The 17,291-nt window shown below is 37.5% G+C and overlaps 8 protein-coding genes across 8 annotated transcripts; 5 read left to right on the top strand and 3 right to left on the bottom strand.

The window, feature by feature from the left end:
• Positions 1-467: 467 nt before the first annotated feature.
• Positions 468-3,390, top strand: FDP41_002403 (uncharacterized protein; the record flags this gene model as incomplete). The annotated part of the gene is made up of 3 exons (XM_044705594.1): positions 468-484; positions 610-991; positions 1,096-3,390. The coding sequence occupies 3 exons, from the start codon at positions 468-470 to the stop codon at positions 3,388-3,390; spliced, it is 2,694 nt and encodes an 897-aa protein (XP_044563296.1).
• A 482-nt stretch (positions 3,391-3,872) lies between these two features.
• FDP41_002402 (uncharacterized protein) lies at positions 3,873-4,790 on the top strand (the record flags this gene model as incomplete). The annotated part of the gene is made up of 2 exons (XM_044705593.1): positions 3,873-3,992; positions 4,260-4,790. The coding sequence occupies 2 exons, from the start codon at positions 3,873-3,875 to the stop codon at positions 4,788-4,790; spliced, it is 651 nt and encodes a 216-aa protein (XP_044563295.1).
• A 1,351-nt stretch (positions 4,791-6,141) lies between these two features.
• Positions 6,142-8,922, bottom strand: FDP41_002401 (uncharacterized protein; the record flags this gene model as incomplete). Its single annotated transcript, XM_044705592.1, has 3 exons — positions 6,142-6,365; positions 6,483-6,632; positions 6,684-8,922. The coding sequence occupies 3 exons, from the start codon at positions 8,920-8,922 to the stop codon at positions 6,142-6,144; spliced, it is 2,613 nt and encodes an 870-aa protein (XP_044563294.1).
• Positions 8,923-9,113: 191 nt separating this feature from the next.
• On the top strand, positions 9,114-9,749 carry FDP41_002400 (uncharacterized protein; the record flags this gene model as incomplete). The annotated part of the gene is made up of 1 exon (XM_044705591.1): positions 9,114-9,749. One exon carries the CDS (start codon positions 9,114-9,116, stop codon positions 9,747-9,749), a length of 636 nt encoding a protein of 211 aa, XP_044563293.1.
• A 103-nt stretch (positions 9,750-9,852) lies between these two features.
• FDP41_002399 (uncharacterized protein) lies at positions 9,853-10,259 on the top strand (the record flags this gene model as incomplete). Its single annotated transcript, XM_044705588.1, has 2 exons — positions 9,853-9,910; positions 10,030-10,259. The coding sequence occupies 2 exons, from the start codon at positions 9,853-9,855 to the stop codon at positions 10,257-10,259; spliced, it is 288 nt and encodes a 95-aa protein (XP_044563292.1).
• A 115-nt stretch (positions 10,260-10,374) lies between these two features.
• On the bottom strand, positions 10,375-11,340 carry FDP41_002398 (uncharacterized protein; the record flags this gene model as incomplete). Its single annotated transcript, XM_044705587.1, has 3 exons — positions 10,375-10,592; positions 10,655-10,772; positions 10,921-11,340. The coding sequence occupies 3 exons, from the start codon at positions 11,338-11,340 to the stop codon at positions 10,375-10,377; spliced, it is 756 nt and encodes a 251-aa protein (XP_044563291.1).
• Positions 11,341-11,760: 420 nt separating this feature from the next.
• Positions 11,761-12,327, top strand: FDP41_002397 (uncharacterized protein; the record flags this gene model as incomplete). Its single annotated transcript, XM_044705586.1, has 1 exon — positions 11,761-12,327. The coding sequence occupies one exon, from the start codon at positions 11,761-11,763 to the stop codon at positions 12,325-12,327; it is 567 nt and encodes a 188-aa protein (XP_044563290.1).
• Positions 12,328-12,513: 186 nt separating this feature from the next.
• Positions 12,514-16,919, bottom strand: FDP41_002396 (uncharacterized protein; the record flags this gene model as incomplete). The annotated part of the gene is made up of 3 exons (XM_044705585.1): positions 12,514-13,489; positions 13,571-16,538; positions 16,640-16,919. The coding sequence occupies 3 exons, from the start codon at positions 16,917-16,919 to the stop codon at positions 12,514-12,516; spliced, it is 4,224 nt and encodes a 1,407-aa protein (XP_044563289.1).
• Between the last annotated feature and the right edge of the window lie 372 nt (positions 16,920-17,291).

Raw genomic sequence — 17,291 nt, 5'->3', positions numbered from 1 at the left:
ATCTATCATAAGCCTACAAAGGGCAGGTGGGAGTCTTACGACGCTAATGTGAAACCACTACCAATGTAATGCTGTGACAAGAGAGGATCGCAACTATGATCCGGTTTCCGAAGGTGAATAATAAATTTTTGGGTTCAATTTTTTCTTGCAATGGTTGGAATTTTTAGCGCCGAGAATTCCGATACGAGAGTTTCTCCAAGATACAAAATAATTTGGAAACGTGAAATGCAACGAACCTGTTTGTGTTCAATCTCTTTTGCTTGATGAGGGAAATGCAAGTAATACAACAGACGGGCCGGTATTAAAAATAATTCTTAAAGAAGGAGCTTACAACATATGCTTTGTGACATGAGGAAGTAACATCCATGAGTGTTGAGAGAATATCAGGTCCAAGTCATATCATGATGACGAAACAAGAAAGAAAGATCAAGAAAGAATCCAGCAGTCCTTTCATTTATCACCAAAAAATGAGCAAATTCGAATGGTAGGTAAAAGTGCTTGATCCTTTCAAAAGATTTTTTCGAGTGCAAAACTCCGTCCATCCACATTCATGAAAATACTCATGGATGATCATGATGACGAATATTAATGAATCAAACAATACAATAGGAAGCCTAAAATCCGTAATTACAAAACGGAAGAAATTGATATCAATAATAATTATGCGAATGGGCTTGTAAAATTGGGAAATATTCAAACAGCGGACCATCCTCTCTCGAACAAGAAAAAGAACAATGCTGTAAAAGTGGTGATGGCATCATCGGACCCTCTTTCATCTTCTTCTGGATTGGATCCTTTGAGAGCAGGGTCTCCATTACCATATGTTGATCCTTTATCAGCAAGATTGGATCATCAACCATCTCTGATTATAACTGGCCAGCTAAATAGACAAATTGGGTCTAGACAGAAAGCTGGATATCTTAACTGGGCCTATAAGAAGCAAAAGTATCTGAAAAAGTACACCACAGATAAGAACATTCCGATTATTTCTGTATGTTTGTTATATTGGCATTTTGTGTTTCTTTAACCAATAATTAATTTTTCAAACACCACAATTACGTAATTTACTATTATCTTATATTATTTTCCAATTAGAATATTATGGAAGAGGAGGAAGGAAAAGTTATCAAACTCGAGGACCGATTGAAAATGAGATTGGATGAATTAGATAGGGAAGAAAAAGAACAAGATACACAATATATGGCACAAAAAGACTATCTTCGCCATTTAGAAAAGCTCAACGAAGAGCTAAAGGATGCTTGGAACAATCAAAATGATCGTGTGAAATCTCTCAAAATCGTAATTAAGTGCTCAAAAATTTTGGGAAGAAACACTGTTCCTCAATTCTATCCAAGCATGTTTGTGCTTGTTAGCGAGGTTTTGGATACTTTCGGCAAACTGATCTATAAAAGAATTGCAGAGAAAAACTCAAAGACAGATCCAATCACTGGTAAAGTAATTTCAAAGTTACCCAAGAATTTTACAGTTCACGATGTCACCGAGGATGCTAAAGAAGTTTGTAGAAATTGGCACTACAAAGTTGCATCTATTCGTGAATTGCTTGGAAGAGTATATCTTGAAATGACCATCCTTTCTAGCTACAAATTCTTATATGAAGGCGACAAGCGACTCAAGAAAGATTTGGTTAGACTTGCTAAAGAAATAAGAGGTATTGGTGATCCTCTAATTGCTAATTATGCTCGCTGTTATTTAGCAAGAAAAGGCTTCGAATTACTTCCAGATGAGAAAGATTATTTAATGATTTTGTTTGACGACTTTGTTTTTACCCAACAACAATTTGAAGAAGATCATTTCCAAAAATTCCTCAACAAAACTGGAATTAATAGAGGACAGTATATGGATCTTTTAGCTCCTCCTTTGGATTGGATTCTTGAGGTCTTGGGAAAGGATGCTGGTGAACCATTATTCCACAAAGTTCTAGATAGATATCAAAAAGAAGGAAAATCTAGCGCTATTTTCTTGAACAGTATCATCAGCTCGTTTGAGGCCCACTTAGTATCTCATGCAGCCTCAATATTAATATATGAAATTAAGCAATGTGATGATTCATTACCAAAGCATCAACTTTTTAAATCTCTTGGAGAACAATTTTGTGTTTGTCCACCTGACGATAGCCACAAATTGGAGCTTTTGAACGAGATATGGAAATATGTGACGGCCATGAAAGACATCAAAGATTACATTTCAGTTGTAGAAGTTTTCATAGAATTTGTTTGCAAATCTTTCACTTTGAAAGAAGTGAACATTTTGATGAAAGACTTGTTGAACCATCTCAAATCAAGCGGACTTACAACATTTGAAACAGTAGAAGAAGAGATTCAAAATATTCTTCTTACTGTTTTAGAAAACACTGACGATTTTATTAAGGTATTCAACCTTCAACAGTTTTTACCTCTCTTTGATATGCTCTCTACAACTAGAAAAGTTCAAGTCAGCAAGGGAATGCTCAAGGCATTTGCTAAAAGAAAGAGCGCAACCGCAGCAGATCCAGTTGTTATCAGCTCACTGTTCGATCTTGCCATTACAGTTCATGACTCTGTAAATGCTCTTTCCGAAGAATTTGAGAAGGAAGAAGTTTGTGAAGCATTGGTTGGATTTGTTAATGGTATAGATTTTGGTATGGCTCTCGAGAAACAACTCAACTTTTTCACCGATTGCAGACGATCGTTCTGCATGTTTGACAGAATTAATGAAGCTCTGGTCATCAAAACGTTGAATATGATTGCAAAGACCTACAAGTTCGTTAAAGCTCAACACACGACAAAAACCAGCTCTTTTGTCAAGGCATGTGTGTCCTTCTGCCACATTACCATTCCATCACTTTCAAACTTATTCAAGAGAACCAAACTTTTTGTCCTTACTGGTCAATATGCGGTAATGAATAACTTGCTGCCACAAGCTAATGCTCTCTTCAAGATTGCAATCGAAACAATGAATAGCATTCCAAGAATTGAAACTCTTCCCGATAACACAGTTGTAGATAACACGGAAGAATTAGTCTCCATGATTTGTTGGATTTCAAGCTGTTTTGTTTCTGTACCAGGACACCCAGAACAAGGTCCATTCTACCTTATGAGAGGACTGTTAAATCTTATTCAAGAATATGATTGGGGCACCGGATCTGATGCAAAGATAAGACTATTTATTTACACTCTATCTACGTTGAGCGCGCTCTCACAACAAACTCTTCCATATCGATACACTGGTGTCAGTAGCAATGACGAATTGTTTATGGAAGATGATGACTACAAAGAACAATTGATTGCAATTGGAAATACCATCATTGAAAAAGCTGTTGAAGAAATAATTGCTCTGGGCAAAGATGAAGATTTCTCATCCAAGAAAAAAGCAAGCTCTTTGTGCTGCTGAGCTGCTAAACAGCATTGTATTTCTATCTTCTCTGAACAACAAACTATTGGACCTCATTGGAAAGTTATATGCGCTAGCAAAGGGTGACGATAAGGCATTCAAGATCTTTACTCATGTGAAAAATGCTGTCAACACACTGGCTAATGCCGAACGCACTCAAGTCATTGGTTACTCCTCCAAAGATCCAATCATGAAAAAACAATTCAAACAAGATAAGCAGCAGTTTGCTGTTGTCTGCCAAGTATTTGGTCAATAGTCTTTCTCCAGTAATGCTTCATGAGAGAAGAATAAAAATTTTGTCGTAAGTGGTCATTCATAAAATTCAATTCTCTCACATCTGAAAGATCAAATTGCACCACTCTCCGCTATGGTCCGGTCCCCACCAATGAGAGCCTTTCCTGGTCGGATTGTAAACGCACCAAACTCCAACAGCGCCTGTTTTGTCTCTCTGCCAACTGTCAAACTGCTTTACGCTCAAAAAAATGAAATCAATCATTTGCGTTGCTCTTTTATTGATCGCAGCTGTATGCTTTGTCAGTGCTGACCAACATTGTCTTGACAAGCAATTCACTGCTTCCATAATGTTGATGGATCCAAAGAAGGTATGTTTTTGAATACATCCATGATGATGATCATATCAATAATGATTTCACACTCATTCTCTTTTTTCTTGAATCATCATCATCGGCATCACCACAACATTCACACCAATCATTTAAATACCTGGTCTCTTTCCGTGATTTGACTTGAAATCTCACCATCATCCACCACTACCACTGAAATGTTCCACTTGACCACACCACCACATCCATTCACACTCGAAATGATGAACTGAACATCTACAACAACAAATCCAACTTCAACAACAGCACTACGATGACTTCCACAAAGTCTACTATGACGCTGCTCTCCAACAACAAAGAATTGACATTCACGAACTTGATCCTCAAGACAAGCACGTTCAAATCTACTTGAAGCACAATATTGGTAAAATGTATGTCTATGATGAAAGCACCAGAACATGTACCTCTCATCCTCTCCAGGGTAAATTGCCAGCTTTCTGTTTGGCCAACAATGCTACCAAAGTTGATCAAATTACTATTGGTGGATCCTTGAAGGCTGACGTGTGGGAAGAAAAGGTCTTTGGATGGAACACTCGTTTGATTTTGGCTGCTAATACTTATATTCCAATCAATGTCTTGACCAAGGGTGGACATTTGGATAATGCGATCTTTGAAGAATGGGTTGATTTCACTAACAATGTTCCAAACCCAGCAGTTTTCAACTTGCCAACTCCATGCTTGAATATGCAAGATAACAAGAGAGGATTCGATGAAGTCAATGGTAATTTGATTGAACAAGTCAATAGACTCAATGCTCCTTTCTCCAAGAATCTTTAAATAAAGTTTTGAGAATTTTGTGTGATGTCCAAATTGAGAGGGAATTTCGCAATTCCTATTGTTGCCATCCACATAAGACGATCAATCACTGAACTGTTGATGATGGATATTGATACAACAATCAAACAAGAGGAATGTTTATTGATCAAAACATTTGACCAGATCACGCCACCCAAAAGAGTTGCAAAAAAGGCTACAGCACTGCAGGTTCCCAAGTTGTCTCCAACCTCAGTACTGATGCAGCTCGACGATGCTTAACTTCTCAAATCGGACGGGATGAGGTGCATTCATCGTGATATGGCCGTAGCCATTCTTAAAGTTAAAGTGCTTCTTTTGATTAATATTATACTTCGTTAGATTGTTCAAGCTGCTTTGAGGTATTAACTTGATGGTTTTTCTCTTTGTTGGATATGGACGGGATGCCTGCCAGGAATATGGCGACTTTGGTTGTATGAACTGTGAGATACAAGAAGTCTTTCGATTCTTGTTGGTGATATTGTTATTATCAACAGATTGGTGAAGATTTAAACTGGTGTCTTGATCTCGTTGTTTAATACCTTTCAAATAAGCTTCGAATGATCATGTTTAATGTGGTTTGATGAAAGATGGAGTTTTTATGTGAGCAGAAGTTCAATTTGGAAAAATAAAGTTCATCAAAGGTAAATTTTTTAGGATAGAATAAAGACCAGCACTTAAACATGAATCACATTGTATTTACCAATTAAACTTTGGCTGAGACGACGAAAAAGAAGACTCACTCTCGTTCAAACGCATGGTTGAATTCAGCTGCTTCAATTCAGCATGCCTATAATAAGAACGTTGTTGATCTTTGTTTTCATGAGAGCTCTTCTTCAACTTATTAGAACTTTGGTTCATTCTCACCACCTGATACATGTCTGGCCAAAACAACCATTTAAATCCATACAATGCAAGATCAATGGTCAATGGTGTAATGACACACAAAATATGAGTTAACCAAAAAGCAAGAGAAACTATTCCAACATTCCACACTTTGAACATGTTAATGTCAGTAATCACAAAACTTCTATTGAGAGTATTCGCTTGAATGGCATTGAATCCATACTACAAGATGAACGAAATAGCCATGGCCAAATGATGCAAAATGGTAAAACTCTCCATCTCATAATAACATTTGAAATTCACCACACAATACACACATGAACAAACCAAAATGGATCTCAACCACAATCCATCTTCCATTCCTTTCGAAGCCAAACCATAAGGATGTGCAGCATAGGTAATAAAGAAGAAAATAATAGCACTGTGAAGTATGGCACTTCCAATCCATTTGATGAATGTGTAGACATTGAAAATATTTTCCGTTTTCAAACTAAAGTTTAGGTCCAGTCTCAGGGTCTTCCAAATGTTTTTCATGAATGTCCTTATCGAACAATCCAAAAACAAATGGATTCAAAATTGTGAAAATCAAATTGTACCATGACAAGATACTACTGTCTACAAGCGTTTGACCTGAATACATGGTGTAAAAAGTGAAATATATATGAATGAATGTGAGAGTAATATTCTTGTAGAAGGAGTATTGAATGCGTTTTGCTACATTTAAGATTATTTATGGTGAATATTAATAAGATATGAAGATACATCCGAGTGTTGTTTCAGTAATGGAGTGACCACATGAAACATCTTCCACTCGAGTTTTTTAAAACATACCTGATCTCTTGTAAGAATATCTTCCATGAACAGTCAACAATCGTTTCAGCATGTAAAATCTTGGAATGGAATAATCCGAAGCTAACTTGGCTTGTGTTCCTTCTTTGCCCATAATACCAATTCCAACTTTTGCTTTTAAGATCATTGGAACTGTAAAGACAAGTTTTCATTCCCACATGATGTTCATCTCAAACAACTTACCATCGTTGGCACCATCTCCAATGGCCAAACTTGTTTTTCCAAGTCTGTTCATTGTAATATCGACGAGTTGAGCTTTTTGCTTTGGAGTTGCCCTACAACAAATGACTGTCTTGCATTTCTTAATCAATTCCACAAATAATTTAGTACTACTTTCATGTTCCATACATTGTGAAAATGCATGTCCATCAATTACTAAAGCTTGAGAGGTGCCACAATTGGATGGATCATTCTTTGATGCCAGTAAATCCTCAATGGCCTTATTCATACTTTCAGGAGACCTCTCAATGGAACCATCTTCTCCATTTAAAGAAATAATTTGAGTATTTTCATCTAAAAAGTTTTCCAAAAAAGCGGCATTGAGAGCTGTCTCTCGCTTATCACCAGTAAGCATCCAAAGTTGTAGACCTGCATCGAGGAAGAATTTGATAGTTTCTGGTACTTGTGGTTGAAGCATATCTTCAATAGCAGTTGCACCAACAATTTGTAAATTCGTTTCCATCTCTTTCTCGAGTGCTTCCAAAGTGAATTCAGTGTTATGATCCAGATGTGTCATGGATTTGATTGAATGGTATTTCATGACCCAGTCTTGAGCATGAGTGGTATCCACAAATTTAAAGGCCAATAACAAGGTTCGGAGTCCTTGTTTTGCAAAATTGAGAATTTGTTCATCCAATCTTGCTTTGTGTTGCTTGGAATGAAGTGACTCCATGCATGGAAAAAGGAAACTATCTGCACCCTTAGTAAAACAAACAAGAACTTTTGAATTCACATCGGAGGCACGATCAATACCATTTAGGGTCGATGTAAGGCTTCTACTACTGCTTGTCACTGATCGCAAATTGTACATCTTTCTGTACACGGGATAGTCGCATAGAAAAGATTCTGGAATTTCAAAAAGTACACTCATTCGTTTTCGTTCTGGAGTGAACGGAATTTCACACACTTTCTCAAAGATGTTATCTCTACCCAGAATACACACGATGATTTTCTTATCAGAGCAAAACTTGACTTGAAATCCATTATTAAAAGCACCTTGAACGAGAGCAATTTCATCGACACTTGCTCCTTCAAACAAGACGGATGAGCTTTCGGTGTTAAGAGTTTGAGAGGAGGAGGATTCGTTGTTCTCTCTTGGACTTACGTCATGACACAATGAGAGTAGGAGGAGAGTATTCAAGGTGTTAAACCATTGCTCTTCTTCAGGAGTGATTTCCACCGAATGGAGAGATCTATCTTTCAAGAGATCTTTCATTCTTGTCAATTCATTTCCTAGTGCACCTTTATGAAGCAGGTCATCATGAACGTAGGAACTACCGACACAACACTTGTTGAAGAACATGGAACTTTCAGTCAGAGTTCCTGTCTTGTCTGAAAAGATAATGTCAATTTTGGCTAAATCTGCATTCAAATCACTCGAAAGTGCTGTCGATCTCACCAGAATATTTCTCTCAGGATTGTGAGGATCTGCTCCATACACAGCTAATTGGTTATCTCTTGTGATGAACCATGCTTGAATAATTTTCACAAACTCAAACGTGACAAACAATGAAATTGGGATCAACAAGTTGAACAAGATATAAAAGGTAAGGAAAGAAAGAATCACACTTGCTGCATCATTCACTTTCAATTTTGGTAGACCAGTGTAGGTGTATTTTCGAGGAAAAGTGAACTCGTGGTAGGAGGAGAGCCCTGCAAAAAGTAAACACAAAGCGACCAACAGAATGGCCACCATTGCAATAAAAATGTTCAACATGTAATTCACAGAACTGAATTTGACACGACCCTTATTCATGTTTCTAATAATTTTAGTGTCTTTTCCAGTGTAAACGGCAATACCAATGGCGTATTCGGTGGATTTGAGAATGGATCCTTTCAACAGTAAATTAAGGTGAGAAAGTGGTAGTTCATGAACGGAATGACCTTCAAGGGAGAGCGAACCTTTGAATGTGTGAATATCCTGATTTGGTAATTCACATGAGATTTTCCCCTTCATTGAAGATAACTTTTCAATCGTATCGAAAGAGAATGGAACGTTGGGTGTGTAGCGAGTTTTAAGATTGGTTTCACCATCCAGGTTTGCAGTCTCTATTTTACAACTCGAATCTTCAACACTTGATGCAATGAGAAGTAAATCTGCTGGAAACGATTGATCCTTTTCAACCTTAACAATGTCTCCAACATGAATTTCACATGCTTTCACTTTGATCATTTCACCATTTCTAAGGGCTTGAGTGGGCATGTGGTTCACTTTTCTGTCATTCAAGTATCTAAAGAAATCCTCACCTGTTCAATAATTCAAAATATAATCGAATGGTTGTTGTTGTTATGTGCCACCTTGATCCAAGTTGTAAAAAGAACATTTAAAAGTACTTACCACTCTCATCACCAACTATTTCCTTCACGTTTGAAGAATTGAAACAGAGAACATTGATGATTGCACAAGTACTCACCATGAAAGGACTCAAACAAGGAGACAAGTGTTTCATTTGTCTTCCAAAGAGTGAGGAATATTTGCAAGGTTATCTCACCTGCATGGAAACAGGAATTATTTTGGTGGCAGTTCCAAAGACTGCAGACCATGAATATTTAAAGAAAATGATTGAAATTGTGACACCCAATGCATTGCTGTATGATCATGGACAGTGCGAACATGTTGTGAATGCACTCAAAGAATTGGTTCCTCAAGTGAAACATTTTCACTTTGATCAATTGGAGAATATTTTCACCACAGAGTTGAAACAATCAAAAGATACTCTCGAATATTGCGCCAATACGATTGAACCTACAGATTTGGCATCAATTGGCTTTACGAGTGGAACCACAGGCCAACCCAAAGCACTTTCTGCAACTCATGGTATCTTTTTAACAAGTTTAACACTCACTGTGAAAAATGTGGAATTGGGACCAAAATTGGGTCAAGAAGTTTCATTAGTTGGAATTCCAATTCAAGGAGCTGGAAGTGGAATGATCATGCCAACACTCTTGAGTGGTGCCGCATTACTCATTCCCAAAGAATTCACAGCTGATGAATTTTTAAGGCTGATTCCACTTCATCAAGTGACTTGAATGTTCACAACTCCAAGTCTATTGATAGACTTGTTGGATCATCCAAACTAAAAGAAACAGATTTGACACGTTTGAGAAATATCATATTTATGGAACTGAATTAATGCCAACTCCAAAATTAGAAGAAGCCCTTAAACATTTTGGATCTATTCTCCAGCAAGGTATGTGTCACTGTGATTCTCTGAAGGCCCAACAAATTAGCACTCTGATGATTTCATCACTCTCCCAATATGTGCAAACAATTCGAACAACATGTGGTCCGTTGGGATTGGTACAATAGGTTACAGCTCAGCAGAGGTGTTGCCACCAGTGAGTATGCTCTCCACAAAACATCACGTCTTGGAGGATGGAATGACTCTTGCTCCTCGTTCAGTACTCTCCTCCGTGGGTCGCATGCCTGAAGATTTGCCAGGTGAGATTTGTCTCATGAATGAATTGCCGAGAAGTGCATTGGCTAAGGTACCTCCGAGGGAAGTGAGACATTACTTGTTGGAGGCGTATGAGCAATAAGAAGAGACAAAGAACAAAGCCTCATCGTCCTATGACACGATTTACGATATAATAAGAAAAATTAGAAACCATTTAATAAACACAAACACACGAGAGAGTGAGTGACTCATTCATTTCAATTGGAGTTGTACATTGTCATCATTAGGAAAGAACAAACTGTAACCACAAGCGTCCAAAATATGACTGTATGGTGAGAGTAGGGACGAATGATTGAGGAGGAATTTGTTTTTGGGTTTGTGCTCGTAATGGGTTTTGGTGATGGTTGTGGAGCCGTTCCAGCAATATATGGACTCTGACCATTATAATTTCCTGCAGGAAAATAATCACACACCACTGTGATGATTCCATATATGACCAAATATATTATGAATATTTGAATAACAGCATACACTTACCAATAGTGGCACCATTAAAATTTGGATAGTTGGGAACAGTACTGCATGTTTTCTTTGCACATCCAACCTTAACACTGTTGGCCCAAATCAATTGAGTGTAATGGCCACATACTTTTCCCTAGTTAGGAAAATGAAAGAAATTCATGAATGAAATATCGTGTCCACATGTTGTTTTGTTCATATGTTCATATATATATATATAAACGAGTGAAACAAGGAATGACAATCTCAATAACCATGATCCATTGAAATGATCCATCACTTACTGTTTGACATGTGGTTGGATATGTAAAGTATTGTTTCTCACTCGCCCAAGAATCAACACTGGAGTTGCCAATATTCACAGACGATCCAGTGGCCATGTAAATATTCTCTCCCAATGCTCCACCTGAGTAAATAGTACCCAAATTTGGATTGTGCTCAAATAGACAATTATCGACATAGTTTGCGGCTATCTGAGCCAATTGATCATCCCAACTGATTGACTTCATATTCGCAGCAGGTGGAGAAAGTGAAGGACTAAATCTCACCAAATTATGTCGTTCCACAATTTTAGTTTTGTCTGTAGAAGAGAAAGCATTCAATGTTTGAGCAGAGACTGAAAACAAAGGTAACTTGTGGGAGAGAGTGAACACGGAGAGTAAAAGAGTGAAGAGGAGGAAAATGGTTGTGTTGGCCACGGTCATCGGTGGTGTGGTTGTGTGGATGTTGTCGCAACGCACGTGTGGGGTGTGTTTGTTTTTATGAGATAGATGAGAGGAAAGTGCCACCGAAAAGGTAAATCGGTTTCGAAGATGTTGATTGGCGACATCCGAGATGTGAGATTGGTCTTCTCTCACAAAAATTACAATCACACACACTAACACAGTTGATTATATATTGTCATTATTGAATCAAACCTTCCTTTTGGGAAATGGTGCATTTACAGTTCACACACACTATCTCTCCAATCATTCGTTAGCAATATTTTCATAGAGGAGTTGGCGTTTCTGGGTAGTGTCTTTTATTCAATCATGATGATGAAGGAGATGATATAAATATTTTATTATTTTATTTATTTTAAAATAATAAAATATTTAAATTTAAATTTATTTACAGTTAAAAAAATGTTAAACAACAACGACAATCTATCGGAAGAAGAAAATGCCTCTTCAACCTTCCATTCCGTTCATTCCCGATATTTAAAATTTGATACCAGCGTTGGATCCTTCATCATAGAGCTCTACACTTCCCATGCTCCGATCACTTGCCAACATTTTCAAGAACTTGCTCTCAATGGATATTACAATGATACTCTTATTCATACGATACAACCGAATCATGTTTTCATTGGAGGTGATCCAACCAACACGGGAAAAGGAGGAACACCTTTTGATGGATATTTAAGTGAACTTGTTACAAGCAGACTCAAACATACAGGAGCTGGAATAATCGGCATGTGTGAAAATTCACAATTTTATGTTACATTAGCACCAACTCCATGGAATGATGGAAAATATGGTGTATTTGGTCGTGTTAAAAAAGGTATGAATGTGATTAAAGCTATCAGTAAAATTCCAACTGGAAGCAAGCAACATACGATGGGAGGAAACGTCGAAGAAGAAGGTACCACTCCTTTGGAAGATATTATGATTCATAGCATTGTGGAAGTGAATGAAGAAGAAATTAATTGATGAATATTTAAAAATTTAAGAATGATTATTCCATTCAACCAGATATTTGTCACCTAATAATGAAAACAATTTTAAGGGTTCTCAAGAGAACCAAAGTAATTCCAAATTCAATTTTGAGATATCCAACACGTAATCACAACCAAATCACTTTTTACAAATAAATAATTTGTTTAATAATTTTACATGTTATCTCTTATAGGTTTGAGCAGCATTTGTTAAAATTTGATAACAATTGTCACAAACTCTAACTGGTTCATCAAAACCAAAACGAAGTAATGTGATTCTCTTTGTGGTACAATTTCCACAGAAAATACCTCCACAGTATCTGCAGTGATGTCTTCTTCTAAGGAAGGTGAATTTAGCTTTGCAACTTTCATTCATACAATTGGTAGCATCCTTGTCTGGAACCCATTGGTGAGCACACACAGCTGCGCTTTGAGAACCTCCTGCACCAAGCGTACGAACACTCTTGTCATCGAAGAATGTTATTCGAACAGGAACTCGTTGATCGCCTTCACTATTGATACCAAGTCGACCATAAGTACCAGCACCCCAAGCATACACTGATCCATCTTCCATCAATGTCATGGCGTGGTTGACACCACAAACAAGTTGCTTAGCCTTAAGTTTGCCAAACTTGACTCTCATAGGACTCAATGCATGAGTATTTGAATTGTTTCCAATTTGACCATAAATACCATTACCCCACATATATACAGCTCCATCTCCTTCTGTTATACATCCACTGTGAGCACTACCAGCAGCAATTTGCTTAACAGGCATATTTCTAAACGTCTCCACAAATGCTGGTAATAAATACTCGTCAGTATTATTGTGTCCGCATTGACCATAGGTATTATTTCCCCATGTGAAAAGATATCCTTCTTCAGTAAGGGCCATGGTATGCCATAGTCCACAAGCAACATCTACAATCTTATAGTCATCTAAAACTCCTTTGACTCTGGTTGGAGTAGCTCTATTACTTTTATCTCCAAATCCAAGTTGTCCATCTTCTCCTCTTCCAAAAGTTAATAATTGACCATCATTGGAAACAATAGCTGAATGCCAATGCCCACAAGCAATCGTAGTAACCTTGAAACCATTCGTACAAATGGGTAGAGGAGTTGGTGTTGAAGTAAAACCATCCACTTTTTCAAGACCACTGTTTGGGAAAGTGATGAAAAAATAAAATTGAAAAATCGTAAAGGTTAATCACAACTACTATTAAAATGAAATTACTTACCATTGTCCATATTGATAATCACCAAAAGCAAACACAGTACCAGTGTCATCAAGACACAACGTATGTAAATTACCCATACAGACATGTTTGATGTTCCTTCCTTGCAATGCTTTCACATAGGTAGGTTTAATTCTATCATTGGTGTCACTATGACCCAATCTACCTTTCTCACCCTTTCCCCACGTGAATAACTCTCCAGTAAACATGACACCAGCACCTGCCGAGTTTTCGCATGCAACCAAAGATACATCCAAATACAAAAAGTCTTTCATGACAAGAGGTTCTTTCTTGTCTTCTTGATTTCCATGCCCAAGACCGCCACAAGCACCTTGACCCCATGTATAGGCATCTCCAATTCTTTCGAATTGTTCCTTGAATTTTTGTTTTTCATTCTCCATGTCATGTACAAGGGCAGGTGGCGCAAATTTTGGTTCGTTAGAAGCAGTGGGTGGCGCAATTCGTTTCTGATTGAGAATGTCTTCCATGTGTGAGAGTAAGTATGTTACACCCTGAACCCAGGTATGATATTCTTGCTTATCCTTACATACGATATCCAAAGTTCTATCTCTATAGAGAAGTGAGAATGAAAGACCTTCTAGATCAGGATTCTTATACTTTTGGAAAATGGCTGTGTTTTGTCCATAACAAATCTTCTTCACATCTGTTAATGAAACAATGGACTCATTCGATTGCTTGTTTGGAGATCCCCACATTAATTCTGTTCCGTCATTACTGAGAACGAATCTTCTAAAGTGAGGTTTGGCATTTCTACAATACTTGAGCATGGTGGATCCTTCTTTCATTCTTCGAACACATTCCTCAGGAGGAATAGTAATTTCATCATTATCGCTCATAGCAAGAGCAAACGTTGTTGAAGAATCGTCGGCAATAGTATGTTCATCTACATTAAGTGTCTTGTTTCGCTTTGAGTTTTTACATTCCTTGATAAGATTGTGTAAGGTGATGGCCCAGTTATCTTTATCAGATTTGGAGGCTGCTTTCAGAATAATTGCTTTGCTTGGAGACTGTACTTTGAAAATTAAATCATCAATTTGATCATCTTGATTAACATAATTAAATATAACCAAGTCATTGAGTGGAAATTGAACTTTGAGTGTAAATTTTCCTCCTTTCTGAGAGAATAGTACAATGTCATTAAATAAATGAATATAGGTATCTCTTGTTTTTGTAAAATCTGAAGAAATAATTTCTTGAAGCGCTCCTTCCTTTAAAAATCTTCTATGAGGCTCTACAAGGTTAATATCACCATAGAATTGAGATTGAATCTTAATAATGTCATTGGTAGCTTCAATGATTTTCATTGTGTTGTTAAGATGGTCAGCAACTTCACAAATCTTATCAAGAGCGTTTTTCAATCCCTTGTAATCAGGATGATCAGGACCAGAGTGTTTGATCAAATCTTGTAAAAGAAGTCTATATCTTGGAATACGTTGGATAGGTAAGATAAGATAACTTTGAAGACCTAACTTGGATGTTCTGCTATCCTTGTCCATCTTGACAACCACCTCTTTGAAATCTTCTCGTTTTTTACATTCTTTCAAAACCTCGTTGGCCTTATCAAAGTTGTTACAGTATCGTGAGTATGTCTTGAAGAATGGAGCAATAGTAAGGAAAATGTCACTAATCTGGACATTGTGTTCATAGGTTTTAAGTCTTTCCTCTAAATCATTCAAAAAGGTTGTATTGACGTTCAAAATAACATCAATGTCAGAAAAAATAGCTTGAACTTCTTCTTTGCTGATGATTGGTTTTTCTTTGGCAGCCATTGCTTTGAATGGTTTTAAGTATACTTCTTGAAGAATGTTGAGAGATTCCACATAACTCTTCTCGGTAGAAAGAATTTCTTTGGCACAATTTTCTCGATTCACTCTGGCTTTTTGAATCTTTTTATACGTCTTTCTGGCTTCCCATCTTCTAATGTATTTCTGTAAAACTATGGCTGCATCTTGTTGCTGTTTTGTAGGATGTTTGTAAATGGCAGCAAATTGTTGAGTTTCAGAATCTAAATCGATGGAACTGATGCTCATACTTGTTCGACTGATCGTGTGAGCATGTACACCAGCACTTCCAGTGGTAACACTCATGACAGCCTCAACTTCTGCTGGAATATAGGGAATAAACTTTCCTTGTGGACCCTTGTCACCAGGTAGTGAAGACAATCCAGAAGCATAAACCATTCCACTATTACCTGCTCTCATTGAAATTCTTGATGCTGATGCAGAATCAGAGTACGAAATAGCTGAGTTTGGATCTAAATTGGTTACGAGATTGCCACCGGTCAAATTGTTGCCAGAAAGATTATTCGTGGTACTTTCAGAGAGAGGTGATCCTGTTGCTCCACCAATATTAATACGACTACTTCCAAAGTCAACAGATGCTTGAGCACGTCGTGGTTGAGGAAGACTTGGAGGTAATTTTGGATTTGGTTTGGGTCTAAATTGAGCTGAGCTAGTGCCACTAGAACTTGCTACGGTACCTCCTCCATTGTTTCTAAATCTATTTGGTACAGCAGGTTTGTTTTTTGGTAATTGATGAAGGTCCGTAGAATGTACTTTTTGTTGTGATAAAGTTGTTGTGTTTTGTTGTTGTGGGTGTTGTTGTTGATTGTTATCAGAAATGGATTCAGGCTCTTCTTCACCACCGTTTCCTCCGTTCATGGATCCATTGTTGTTGTTATTTATGATATCTTCATCTTCGTTGGAGGATGTAGAATCATCTTGATCATTTTGCTCAGATTTTCCATTCTGTGGAGGTGATGACTCCATTGGTGTGATTGGGTGATGTGAATTGCTACTACTATTATTGGGTTGTTGTGGTGGTGGTGGTGGTGATGTCATGATCGTTGCTGATCGGGGAGTAGTGTTCGGTGGAGGAGGTGGATTTATGTTTCTTGAAAGTCCAATATTGAGAGAGCTCCTATCCGTTGGTGTTGGTGGAAGTTGTTTTCCTACGATAAGATAAAATCATGAATTTAAGTTATTATTATTATTATTGATAAACAAGAGGGTAAAGGATTGGATAATTCCGATAGTAGTGATAAGGACATACCGTTTGAGTGATGTGATGACATAGGAGTCTTTGCCGATATTGTTGGTGTTGTGGTGTGGTGATGATTAATATTCGTTGCAACAGATGGAGTTGAGGGAGAAGGAGTACCATGGCCTACTGCGGACGGAGGAACATTCAATCCACCACTGCTATTCGTTTGTGGTGGTTGTTGGTGTTGGGAGGAATGAATCACCTGCTCTTTATGATGATGAGGAGGAGGCTGGGACGCCATCAGACTGCGGTTCTCAAAGGCAGCGATTTTCTCCTTGAGATTTGACATTTTTTCAACGAGTGAAAGGATGAAATGATTGTGAGAAAAATCGAATTTGTTTGCCATGATGCGACAGAATTATTAGTATTGAGGATTGGTTAAAATGGAGTGTAGAGTTCAAGGGTTACTCTATGGTGTATTCATTGGTGTCAGTTGTGCTTGTCTACTTACTTCAATCTTATCAACGTGTTAGCAATTCCTTTTCGAAGAGGGACGAATGGAAGATTTTTTTTTTAAGATAATGTTGCTTTTGAGCATTAATGAGACTGATTCTCATTTCATCGAAAGGATTAGAGGATTAGCGATCACTTCTTGCATGATGAGGGACGAATCCAATATGACGTTTCAACACCAAACATTTTGGACCATGAAAGGACAACC

This window comes from Naegleria fowleri (assembly GCF_008403515.1).
Source record: "Naegleria fowleri strain ATCC 30894 chromosome Unknown tig29, whole genome shotgun sequence".
NCBI classification, from domain to species: domain Eukaryota; phylum Heterolobosea; class Eutetramitea; order Acrasida; family Naegleriidae; genus Naegleria; species Naegleria fowleri.
Note: the sequence above shows the minus strand (reverse complement) of the source record. Positions and strands in the feature narration are given on the sequence as shown.